This window comes from Lepisosteus platostomus, chromosome 7 (genome assembly GCF_059453375.1).
Source record: "Lepisosteus platostomus isolate fLepPlt1 chromosome 7, fLepPlt1.hap1, whole genome shotgun sequence".
NCBI classification, from domain to species: Eukaryota; Metazoa; Chordata; class Actinopteri; order Semionotiformes; family Lepisosteidae; genus Lepisosteus; species Lepisosteus platostomus.
This window is the reverse complement of record NC_142617.1, coordinates 59,924,698-59,937,714: the sequence shown is the minus strand read 5'-3', so window position 1 is coordinate 59,937,714 and position 13,017 is coordinate 59,924,698. Positions and strand designations below refer to the sequence as shown.

General features: G+C 46.7%; 1 protein-coding gene across 1 annotated transcript; it reads right to left on the bottom strand.

Moving 5' to 3' along the window:
- Window positions 1-2,531: 2,531 nt before the first annotated feature.
- Window positions 2,532-10,449, bottom strand: LOC148659352 (IgGFc-binding protein-like). Its single transcript, XM_088641479.1, has 12 exons — window positions 10,308-10,449; window positions 9,542-9,622; window positions 8,318-8,667; window positions 7,392-7,959; window positions 6,479-7,077; window positions 5,820-6,390; window positions 4,889-5,481; window positions 4,244-4,814; window positions 3,912-4,111; window positions 3,381-3,743; window positions 2,779-3,026; window positions 2,532-2,616 (listed from the first exon to the last, which is right to left on the bottom strand). The coding sequence occupies exons 1-12, from the start codon at window positions 10,402-10,404 to the stop codon at window positions 2,598-2,600; spliced, it is 4,260 nt and encodes a 1,419-aa protein (XP_088497605.1). The 5' UTR covers window positions 10,405-10,449; the 3' UTR covers window positions 2,532-2,597.
- Between the last annotated feature and the right edge of the window lie 2,568 nt (window positions 10,450-13,017).

Here is a 13,017-nt window from a genome sequence, read left to right as displayed (position 1 = left end):
TTATTAATACATAAATTGTCTGCCTGGATACAGATGGCAATTCTTACTGTGAGGGTTATCAAAATGCAAGGTATATAATCACGAAGAGATGCAAAGAACAAAGAGATACAAAACAAAGAATATACCAAAGGCCACCTGGCTGCTACATCCAATCGCTGCGGTATTCGATTGTTGTCCTATGGCTGGTTCTGGCTCGATGCCATCCAATCCTGTTGCACCTCTGGAGGAGTTGGAAGGAGAGAGGTGGGAGAAATCTCACTGCGGCGCGCAGTGCAGTCGTCTCTCCCAGGACCCTACGAGTAGTCGGGCTGGCTAGTAGAGAATCTCTCTGCACAGAGGGTGACCATGGGTCCGACAAAGTCACTCTTTAGGGGAAAGAAACTTGGTTTGCCTCCTTTTATTAAGCGCCACTGCTGAATAAAAACTTATTCAGATTGTCAACAGGAGTCAAAATATATACTTTGGTGATCAAGCGAAGTGTCCATGTTGGCTTTTACTAACAATTTGAATTCATACATACAAGCATCCTCTGGCTCGCTCTGGGAATGAAGTTGCATGTCCCACACTTAAACAACAGTGCTGGCAGTCACGTGATTAGGTCTGAGGGAGTGCAAGAGTGGATGGAGGAGCAAAGTTCTGCACTCTTTTTATCTGGAACAAAGACAGGTGGTGACCTGCGATTAGGTTACCACAGCCTGCAGGTTCCCAATTGGTTGGTCAAGGTAAAAGATGAGTATCAATGATCTCAGAAATCTAGGACTGCAATCCAGATGTTCTCCAGAATCTCATAGACAAATAGTCACCACAAATGGCCATTGATTATGATACAAGTAATAGGTTTATTCCATGCTGAAAAAAAGAAGAAAGAGAACACTGTGTTCTCTTTCTTCTTTTTTTTCAGCATGGAATAAACCTATTACTTGTTCCTTTGCAGCCTACGCATGATGACGCAGCTACCCACCTGAACTACAATTGATTATGATAGCCAAGCGTGGCTGGGCACAACCCCATTGGGGAGCTGCTGCTCCTTACCAAAGAGCAATTTAAATCAGAAACAAGAACAGCTTCTCCATGGCTGCACCAGAGAGATGAGGCCTCATTTAGGAAAGCACAGCAACATTTAACTATCTTATTGGCATTGCCCTTACATTGGTAAACTTGTCATCAGTTAGTAATCCATTTATTCTGTCACCGTACCTCAGTGCCTACTATACCGAACAAATCTATCTGCTAAATTAAAATCCCAAGATAATTTCACACTGGGAAAAAAAATGTACCATTTTCTGCTCTCCAAACCGGTAAGAACACAATCTTCATAGTGTGGACTGAGCCAAGGAGAAATAAAGATGCTCATGAGTCACCCTTTTATAAATGCAATTGTTACCCTGAAATTGCTGTAGTGGTAACCAACCCTGATCCCACAAAACTCCCTCAGAAAACAAGATCACCATCTCTAACAATCAACTGCAACTACGGAGTTGTTGAGGAAAAAGATTAAAAGGAATTCAGCCACTTCAGGGTTTCACATTTGGCAATTTAACAAATTCCTTCCATAATTTTCCCATCTTTAGAAATTGATGGCAACTTATACATGCCAGACTAGTGAACTGCTGGACTAGGGTTAAAGCCCCCTACCCTATTCAATGAATTGATTACATATCAATTGAAGTGTTTTACTAAACATTTACAAAACACCCACTCCCAGCTTGACCAGTTAAAATGCTGGAACTGATTTGGCATATTTTTCTTTTTGCTAACCTTATAGCAAGAAGGTAGATAGAGCTGTAGTTGACCAGCTCAGGTACTTGATTGCTATACCCCTCCATGGTAGAGTGTGTGATAGCTTGTGTTAAGCACTTGAAAGACCAGAACAATAAGAATAGGCCCAGCAGTATAGCACACTACCATTTTAGGCTTAAGAGCTAGTAAAGGCCTCTCAACTCTGATCTAGAGGATAGAGGAGATGTCTTCAATTAAGATTCCTTAATATCAAGTACACTTTAGGAGCCAACCTAGGGGTGACATGGGAAGGAGCTAGGATCACAATCAATATGCAAAAATTGGCCAAGGTGCTCCTCGACTATAGGAGCAAGTTCTACAGGTGCAAGGTCTGTATAATGACTACACACTAAAGCACCCAAAAGTATTGGATAGCCCTCAAATATTGTTGATACCATGTTATTCCACAACCAAGCATATTATTACTACATATGAAGAGTCTGCCACTAATTGATTAGGGACAAATTGAAGATGACATAAGCAAAGGCCCACTTCCTAATCAAAACAATTAGGCACAGCTTTAGAAAGCAACAATAGTGTTAGAGCACACGGTCAATTTGCTTGAAGATTGAGAAAACAAGCTAAAATGGTAGCTGCATATTGTGTAGGACTACAGATGTCAACACTACAGACTGATTACTTCCATGTAAAATTTAATTCCCTTTGATTTCCCCAGTTTCATAAAACAGAAGAGCCAAATTTACAGGAGTACAGTAGTGCATGTTTCACTTCATGTAATAAAGAGGCATAAATCAAGATGATCCTTTATTGATCCCATATGAGAGCATACAAATACAGAAGCTCCAGGGAAAGCTGTTTCAGGGTTCTACGAGGTCACTGCAAAACAAGAAAAGAGGTAGTAAGAAGCCACAGTCACCAGTTTTCAGAATGTTTCACTTATTTGACATGGGCTCAAAGGATCATCCCTTTGAGCATGTAGCTCATTATATTAGTAAACAATAAGGACTAGTTGGTCATCAGAAGCTTTTAAACCCCTACCAGTTTGGGAAATCTCTGGCCCTCCATGGGTCACCATTGACAGTGGTCAGGTCCGGACCGCTGCCACTGAGGTGGCCACAAGCGCCGCACAATTCATTGGCCAACCAGGCCCCCACTGTGACAGTCACCTCCCCTGTCAAGCTGTAGATCACACGCACGCTGGAGGTCTCTACAATCAGCAGGTCATCCAGTTTGTAGAAGGAGAGATTGGCCTCCAACGTGCCTGGCTGCACAACCCTCCCATTCACCTGGAAAAGCAAAGCAGCTCTCATCATCCCTTGGAGATGTTGCAACTGTGACTCCCAAAAACGTTAAAGCCGACGGCAGTGGCAACGCAACTGCATTGAATATCGGCAGGAATTCATAATGATTGGAACAATTTATGCATTCCCCCCCCCCCTCAACCATTGGGTGGTGCTGCAGTCAAGTTAACAGACTGCACTACACCCTCACCCCCCCAGAAAAGTGGGGTACAAAGGGGGTAAACTGATTATCCCCAGACCAATGCATTTTAACTAGTTTAAAGCAGTTATGACTTCATGAGGAATCTACTGCATTAAAAAAAAAAAACACATTCCCAGTAGATGTCAGGAGTTTCTTACCCAGGTTTCATGGTCCTGGTTGACTGCAAGGACACCGTTGTTGAAAAAGACGTACACAGCAGCGACCGTAGAATTGGAGCTACACAAGCGGATGTCCACCACGACCCGGAACCACTCAGTTGCACGGTCATCACACATGCACGTTAGCACAAGAGCCCCACTGCCAATTTCATCTTCCAAACCATCAAAGGATTCAAGAGTGGCACCAGGCCTGACCACACAGCTCTGTACATCGGGGTAGCTGCGGACACTATTATCCAAGAGGCACTCCCTTGGTGTGGAGTCCATCTTCTCACACGTGACCCATCCATTGAGGCAGGTGCAGTTTTCAGTGCAATCCCTTCCAAGTGAGGACTGGCCAGCCTGCATAAAACAAAGGCTTGTTCCAAAGGTAGGAGAACTAAACCTGACCAGCCATGCACTCAGCTAGATGCGTTATGTTATGAACCCACAATGAAATGAAGAGCTCACTTACAGTGATGCGAGTCCAAATTAAGTGATCCCTTAACCACCAAGCCGGTTCACGCCTACCTTCAAATATTTGCCATCATAGACACAGCCACAGGACTCCATGGAGACGCACAGACCAGCATCCGCTAGAAAGCCAGGATCACATTGGCAGCCCTCAAAGCACTTGCCTGTGCAGGTGGTGGGGCTGAGGAGCACAGCACAGGTGTTCCCACAGGTATCAGCACACAGCTCATAGTGGCTGTTAGTTGGACAGGGAAAAGCTGTGGAGACAGCAGAGCATTGGGTCATTAACGGCAAGAGAGCACCTAGGTGAAAAGCGAGCGCTGTCTCAATAGGGACAAGCTTCAAGGATGCCTCTACCGAATACTAGAGCAAGGATCATGGGGACTTACGACAGAAATCCTTGGTCCTCCATGGTTTGATGGCAACCCCTGCATTCTGACAGGCAACGGCATAGGCTTGGATACTCATACACAGGGTCTGTTGGTCTCCATTGAGAGCACACACATCATATACACAATGCTGGAAGTAGGGCTCCGGGTTCACCGAGGCATGACAGGCACTGAAGGGCCCTTGGGTGGAGGTGATCACCCCACAGAAGCGGCCCAACTTGAAGAGAGCCTCCTTGGTCCGCTCACACACTGGGCAGTTCTTGCCACAGCCATCAGAGCAGCTCACTCCAGGAATGGCCACTTTCCAGCCTCTACCGAAGTCATCGACACTGGGAGCCTCCCTGCCATTAGGCAGGAGAAAGTCATCCTTGGGTTCACCATTGTAGTTGCCACAAAGGCCACACATCTTGCCCTGGTAGCTTGAGGGGACAATCACTTCCACATAGTAAGCCGTGTCATAGAGCACCTTGAGACCAAAGTCAGTCCGCACAATGATGTTGGAGCCCTCCTGGGTGATGGTGATCATTCCATTGTTCATGGAAAGGGGGAGGTTCAACACACCACTGTCAACCTGCCAACAAGTATTATAGGTTAGAGACCAGCAGCAACCCTAATTGGCTTTGAGGCAGTTGAAAGGGTACTTACAATAACATTCCACTGCACCCTTTGTCTCATGGTAAATTTGTGGCCATAGACCCAGACAAATACGGTCTTGGCGACAGCCACATTTCCACTTCCATACTTGACATTTTCTACATCCACCGAGAAAGCATTCAGTGTACCAGTTCCATCGCACACCTTGGCAAGTGTGTAGGTACATGTTCCCTGGAAGTCAAAACGGCGGCCATCAAAGGAGATGTAGTGTGGATCTCCCGAGGCCACACACTTGCCTTCCCCGACAGGATAGCAGCCACGCTTTCCCTTCACCACCCTGCACTGCCCACGTGGGCAGGAGAAGCTCTTGCAGGACACTATGCCCTTCTCCCCACACACACACTGCTGCTGACACCTACTCAGGGGGTAGAACACATCACCCTTCCTGTAGTACTGCCCATTGTATAGGCATCCACAGTCAGCTATGGGCACGCAGAGCTCTCCACTCAACACGTAGCCATCGTCACACTGGCAGCCCTCTCGACAGGGCAGGTCGCAGCTTTTGGGGGCAGCCAGCCCATGGCATGTGACGGGGCAACCAGTACCACAAACTTCAAAATGACTGTTGCGCGGACAAGTAGGCCCTGGAAGAAGAAACAGAATATTGGTAGGAAACCCAACATCCCTTTCTACAAAGATTGCCAGCATGGCCCTCACTAGAATTTCCCTAGAAGTGGCATCACTGGCTCAGCTTTTGCAGGCCTGGGACATACTCGGGTGAAGGATATGCCCATTGTGAACACAAGCCCTCACATAGGTCCTCGGGGAGCTTATGGACACGAACCAGGACTCCTTTGCTAGGGCAGATGAATGCACCCCATTTCTCCTATCAATGTGTGCTACAGCATGTGGTGCAAGTGAAGGCTGCTGGTTTTTACACCCCAAAGAAGGGTCCCCTTTCAGGTCGTCAGGAAACACTTACAGCAGAAGCGTCGGCTTCTCCAGGGCTGGATGGTTATTCGCGCATTTTGGCAGGCAGCAGCATAAGTTGCCACTGCATCGCAGACAGCAGATGGGTGCCCCTTGTAGTAGCAAGCATCATACAGACAGTTGGCCATGAATGGAGCAGGGTCAACGCGGGCATGGCAGTCACTGAAAGGGCCACTCTTGTCGGCGATCTTGCCACAGTAGCGGTCAGGTCTGTACACGGCCATCTGGGAAACGGAGCACACCCTGCACTCCCACCCAGCACACACAGCCCAGCACCCTGCAACCTCTGCCACCTTCCAGCTGTTGGCAAACAGCACCTCACTGGGTTCCAGAGTCCCATCAGGACGCTTGAAGTCGTCAGCAGGGTTCTTGTTTGCGTTGCCACACAGGCCACAGACTGCCCCAGCATAGGAGCTGGGCAGGCTTACAGTTACATCACTGTCCCAGTCAAAGGTCACCATCAGGCCAAAGCTGGTCTTCACCACGGCTGTCCAGCTCGAGTAGAAAATCTCAACCTTGTAGTCATCCAAGTAATATGGCAAAGCCACAAATTCATCATTTACCTGCACGAAAGGCGACAGGAAGAACAGATTACATACAAGTCCATGTCATGCAGTGAAAATGGCGCCACCACCAATATGTTACACCTACCATAACTTCATAGCGGTATTCCCGGTTAAGAGTAATCCGGATGCCAAAGACCTCCACAGTCACCACCTTGGTGTAGGAGATGGTCTGGTCCCCACGGTTCTCATTCCCCACATTGACTCTAAAAGGGGTGAGGGTGGTGTTTGGGGCGCAGAGACCCACAAGCTGGTAGATACAGGTGCCCTGGAAGTCAAAGTACCGACCATCGAAGGTCGTGTAGTGAGGGTCCCCGCAAGCGGAGCAGATGCTGTAAGAGACGGGGTAACAGTCCCTCAAGCCATCCACGACCTGGCACTGCTCCCCAGGCCGGCAACTGGCCTCCTTGCACGACACTTGACCCCCCTCTGGGCTGCAGAAGCAGAGTCTGCGGCAGCGGTCGTCAGCCCAGAAGGTCTGCCCTGCAGGAATGTGGCGCCCCTCGAAGGTGCAGCCACACCGCAACAGCGGGACGCACCTCCCCCGGCTGAGAACAAAGCCCCTGTCGCAGGTACAGGTCTCCACACAGGGGAGCCTACACCTGGTCATGGCAGCGGGGTTACTGCAGGTGGCAGGACAGGCACTGCCACAGAGTTCGTACTGGCTGTTCACTGGGCAGGAGGCAGCTGCAAGCAAAAGATAGGGCACATTTATCCCCTGGAAATATTCACCCAGAGTCCCTGGTCCAGGTAAAGCTGCATAAAGTCTCATGCGCAATAGTCAAATCAAAAGTGCTGCACTCCAACATGTACCATCTCAATGCACAAAGAGGCCAAGGTGGTGGTGGGGGGGGAAGTTACGTTGCTCAATGGTTGCCGATAGTGAATTAACTACTCCCCTGCCTGTCTTACCAAGACCCTTTGCAGGGATAGTGCTATACCCCATATTAAAGTCAGCTTCCATCCCCCCTCCCCCTTCTCTCACATACATCAACACTTACGGCACTGGGCAGCAGCTCTCCAGTCATTAATGGCAATCCCAGCACGGTGGCAGGCCTCGGCGTACACTTGCAGGGAGCGGCACAGGAGCTGGTGGAACCCGCCAGTCATGCACAGGTCATACACACAGCTGTCAAAGTAGGGCTTGGGGTCAACGGCAGAGTGGCACATGTGGAAAGGTCCTCCACCTTGGGTGATCAGTCCACAGAAGGGCAATCCCTGCCAGCGTGCCAGAAGCTCGTGTTCACAGCTCTCTTTACAGTCATCACTGCACAGCTCATCATTGGGTGCATTCGCCACCCTCCAGCTTTTCCCAAAAGCCACTGCACTGGACACCTGGGAGCCACTCGGTGTGGCAAAGTCATCATCTGGATCACCATTGAAGTTGCCACACAAGCCGCACAGACTCCCAGCATAGTGCCCTGGTGCTATGACCACCAAAGAGTGCTCCCAGTCATACCGCACATTCAGACCAAAGTCAGTTTCTATGACTGCAAACTGGCCACTCTGGTACAGCATGACCTGACCATTGCCAAGGGTAATGGGCAGGTATCCAATGTTGTAGTTGATCTAGAAAGAAAGTTTGTGCACATGTCAAGGCCAATATTCTCAACTGCAATGCTTCCTCACAAAAGCTAAAGGGATGTGCTGTAGTACATTGTCCCCTGTCCCCATCATCCAGGTGGTCATTGTGGAATTGACTATGCACCTACAAGAACTTGGATCCTTCCAGGATCCCCCACCCCCCATAACCTTTGGTTCGATAATTGTTGGGTGTGGAATAACCCATCTTCATGCCACATACCAAGGCGACTCCAACCACTGGATTCAAGTTAGCATTTGTTGAATATGCAGATCACTAGATTAACCAGCAAGTACTTCCAATGTACACGTATATTGCCAAGACAGACAAGGGAGAGATTCCTACCCTGACAAGTCCCGTTTCAAAGCGGACCACCGCGATGTTGTAGCCATAGACCCTCACTGTGACCATGGCAACATAGGAGACTCGGCTGCTCCCGCGGTTCTCGTTCTTGGCCTCCACCTCAAAGGCAGGAAGAGCCTTAATGCTGTGGCAGTTTTTGGCGATGGTGTAGGTGCACGTGCCCATGAAGTCAAAGTAGCGCCCGTCAAAGGTGTGATAGTGGGGGTCACCCATAGCCCAGCAGGTCCCAGGTTTCCGGACTGCCTGCACACAAGTGGGTTCACCGTTGACAACCCTGCAGAGCTCGTCCTGAACACACAGCAGACGACCACAGTCCAGAAGGGAGAGGCAGCCTGTGAGGCGAGAAGGCAGAACTCGCGATAAGGGATACAGCTCCTCACACAAGTTCAGTGTCCTGTGGTGCATATGCCATTTGACTGCATCCAAACCATGGGTAAGCCCCAGATACTCCATTATACAGATGCTGGTAAGCCACAGAAAGTCTTGTCCATTCCACCCCCTCTGAATACAGAAGGAAAACTGTGGGATGAGCTTTTAAAAAGCACTTCACCCAACTGCTATAACCCATAGCAATCCATAGAATATGCAGTATACACCAATTAATCAATTCCACAGAAACTTCTGTAAAGTCATCAACGCTTTACAGGACACTCCACACAAAGCAAACGACAGGTAACGGGGACTCCACTCCATCACCACCAACATGTTGCACATACCTGGATGATGCCACAGCACACACCAGCTGTCAATGAAGAAAACTGGTTGCCAGGACCTCCGTTTTACGCTACCTCTAAAGAGCAGTGCCCTTTTTACAGTATCAGACCAATACTAGCATACAATAGTGTAGTTCCCTCTGCATCCCCAGAGAAATAAGATCAAAACTGTGCACCTGGACTTCAATATCACACAGGATTAGGATGTTTAATATTAAAGAAATGGAACACATGGTCTTCAACACCAGATTAATGTAGGTTACAGTCCCACCATTAGGAGACTGCACTCTTCCTGATCAGCATACGTGGGCTGGAATATACAGACATGTGGAGACCTGCATACCTCATTATGGCCATAATCAGTAGCACCTTGTGTTGCTTCTGACCAGCTGGACTAAACACTGGTCACCCAATACGAGCAAACTGCTTCAGCCAGTAGTGCAAGGCTCAGTTTCTGTGAAGTCCTTGTGTCCATAAGGAGAGGAAGTCTTACCCGTGAGCAGTACAGCTGTAACACAATGAAGTAACCACATCGTCATGCTGGGAACCAAAGCACATGGGCAGCCAGTCACACCTGTAATAAGGGAAAAAACAGGGAATCCCAAAACGCTTTGCCTGTGTATCCTTCTTCACATGTGAAAAAAGCTCTGCCACCAAGATGTCTTTTCAGCATGGAATAAGCCTTTACCTGTTCCTTTGCAGCCTACATACTGTATACTTAATCCTAAAATAACATGGGGAACACAGCCACAGAAGATTGAGTCAAAATACACCATTGCATTCCTGATGCACACAAGTACTGTATATTAGTCCAATACATCCATTCTGCACCTTTCTTAGTCAATGTAGTTTCCTGCCCCCCTCAAGAAGACAGCAAGACTTCCACTTCCACCAGATCGGCTACCACGTTGCATCCTAGCCTCCCAAGACCTATTAGCTTCCCCAGTTTACAGGGATATGCCTCAAACCTATACATTTCAGCAAGGACTATTTCAAGAGTCATTTCAAGTATAGAAAGCTCTACACTGCCTGCAGTCCTCCATGCAACAGCAGCAACAACGATTTTCATACTCCACGTCCATTCGCCAGTTTAGAACGGAAATGGCGGATAAATTGAGGAGCACGAGTTTTATAATTGCTATCGGAACGGGCTACGCTTCGGAAACCTGCTAGACGGCCACCATGCACAATGCATTCAATATCAATGCAGCAGCGAGTCTGAGAAACAGAGCAACCTTAACGGCCTATTAGAAACTTACCGGAGCGACACACAGTACACTCAACTGTACAGAACGATAAGCAGCACCTCTGGGGCGTTTCCCTTAAATAACGACTCCACCGCGGCCACCTGCTCATTAATCGCGGAGTGAATCCGCTCAGTCTGTTCAGCTGTCTCCGCACTTCATCAGGCGAGCAAGTGGCCACTGGACGAGCTGCGTGTTTCTAATTGAAATTAGTCAAGGACTGGTGCTCTACAGAGCCACAGCATCTTCGAAATGAAATCATAATATCTGAGTTATCACAATCTTTCTCAATTCGACCCAATGTACGCTTCTTTCTTCATTATTCGCACGTTGAACGTGACTAGTGATTAAAGAAAAATGTCCCCATCTAATCAGACGGAAGTAGTTCAATGACCGCGTCTTTTTTGTCTAACAAATGTAGCTTGTGCGCCCCTCATTTGTTTTCTACAGTACGTTCTGTTGTTTTCTTACTAGAAAACGTCAAATGGTGAGGATCTATTTTTTTTAAAATGAATTGTGATTCCCGCCGTAAATGTATTGTTATTGTGAGAGTTTCCGAAATCACATTTTTCAAAACCCCATTTCGGCTTTAGATAACAATTTCCTTGTTTTGTAGAGACTTCCTTGTTTATTTCTCTACCCCACTGTCATCGCATTAGGAGAGCACTGATTTTACAGGACAAGGAAGTCATTTATGGTGTTTCTTCCCTTTTCAGCATGGAATTAACCTTTACTTGTTTCTTTGCAGCCTATGGATGCTGACACAGCTACCTACTTGAACTACATACTGTATAGGGTCAACTGCAACGAACTTGCCGGTGTAGCACAGAGCCACATAGTCAGTTGAGCACTCGCTAGTACAGTCCTGTCTGAGTATCACCCCCAACTTTGTGCTCCGTTGCAGCGCAAAGACCTGCAGAACAAAGCTGGAGACCAGCTGATCCCATTCTCAGTATGGTACTATCAATTACGCATCTATAATAAAGCACTCCAGATGAAGGCATGTAACTAGCTGTGAGATAGTCTATCAATCTTGGTGCGGAACAGGAACGAGGGAGCTGCTGTTAGTATGTGATAATATGGTGAATCCCAGGGGCTTTAATTTTCATTTCATTAAAGGCACTTTATACACTCAAGGGAATTCATTGGTCATTTATTTTTTATGATAGGCCCAAGCTTTATGTGTATGAAATAGTATAAAGGTAAACCTCACATGCTTTCTTGTGCCACATGTTGCACTTAATCTTAGTGTTTCCTAATTTTTCTTAGAGGTTTTCTAATTGATGTCTGTGGGTCCTGAACGTTCACACTAGTTGGATCTGTACAGTTTTGATAATGACCCTCATTTTCTGGATTAAGGTATTGGAGCCTCGATTGTGATCCAGGATATTTTGTGTATATACCCCCCTTATGTTTAACTACATAAAATACCACATTGTACCCACCGTACCCCTGTTTCTCAATATTACTGCTGCCACAAGAACCACAGTCTTTTCACAATAGTGAAACAAACACTCACTAAGGATGCGACTGGACAGGCTCATTAAGAGTCTTGGCAGTTTTAGTTCTATGTACAGTATTTGCCTAGATTTCAGTTCACTTTCCTCCACAGAATATTTATCTGATTTTATCTAGTTATAATATAAAGAGTGACTATACTTAGAACATGATATGTATGATTTTAGTTGATTAAAAAAATATATGCTTATAATCATGTATATATTATTTTGGTTATGAGCTGCTTCTACATTCAGAACTCTCCCTTGTGATCTAGTGTTCTGCTTAGTACTAAATTGCAAAATCTGTAACAAAGCTGTAGATATTACCACACTCTAGTATCCTCTAGAGGGCAGCAGCAGTTACTGTGGATTCTTAGTAATTCAATCTTTTTTTTTTATACCAATTGCAGCAGCCAAGCTCATTTCAACCGGAGGTAACCAGCTGTATGGAGCCACATACAGACCCTGGGATCAACCCCAGTCAGTATGCCACTTTTCAGAAACCACAGGTGACCTATAGTGACCAAAGAGCTGATGACTGTTGAAATTAGACCAGTCACTAGGGAGAGAGGAACACTCATCTCATTGCAGCCAATGTCCATGAAGGGCTGAGTGGAGTCCAAGAAAAAGCCCAGGGAGTCAGCAGACATCTCCCTAAGGTCCTCTGACATGTGCAGGGTGTTGGCAGGACATGCATGAACAGTTCTTTATCTTCATGTTTCAAGTAGTATTGAAGTGTAAGAGATGTGCCAAATGAATTGACAGCTTATGACACTGTCAAACGTCTGTGTAATTTTCCAGGGAGTTAATTGTATCTGGAAAACAGTTTGAGAACCAAAACAGAGCCTGGAGTCTCTGTGGTCCCATTCAAGTTGAACTTGCTGCCATAAAGGTGAACCCCATGAAACTAACTATGGGTGGGCTTAATACTGCAAAGTATTATTGACCTTCAGAACAGAAAAAGTAACAAGTACAGTTATTGTTTTATAACAAGAAAGGATAAAAATGTCCTAGTGGAAGTTTAAAATTGGACAGTGTAGGGAACTGCCTGCAAAATACCATCTCGTCAAAACTGCTTTAAAAGGGCAAGCACTGATCTCAGACTTATTAAAACTTGCTATTGCAAAATTTTACAAGTTCCAAGTTAAGCACAAAATGAATTTTTTGAAAGTACTGTAAATTGCCATGTCACAAACTGCTGGTCTCACCCTGGGTGAGGGATTTAT

Excerpts from the sequence above, each read along its gene's own strand:
- LOC148659352 (XM_088641479.1), bottom strand. The coding sequence starts at position 10,404 with ATGAGCAGGTGGCCGCGGTGGAGTCGTTATTTAAGGGAAACGCCCCAG. Across the intron at positions 6,391-6,478 it reads AATACCGCTATGAAGTTATG|GTAAATGATGAATTTGTGGC; the intron begins GTAGGTGTAACA and ends CCTTTCGTGCAG. Across the intron at positions 4,815-4,888 it reads GGGTGCAGTGGAATGTTATT|GTTGACAGTGGTGTGTTGAA; the intron begins GTAAGTACCCTT and ends ACTTGTTGGCAG.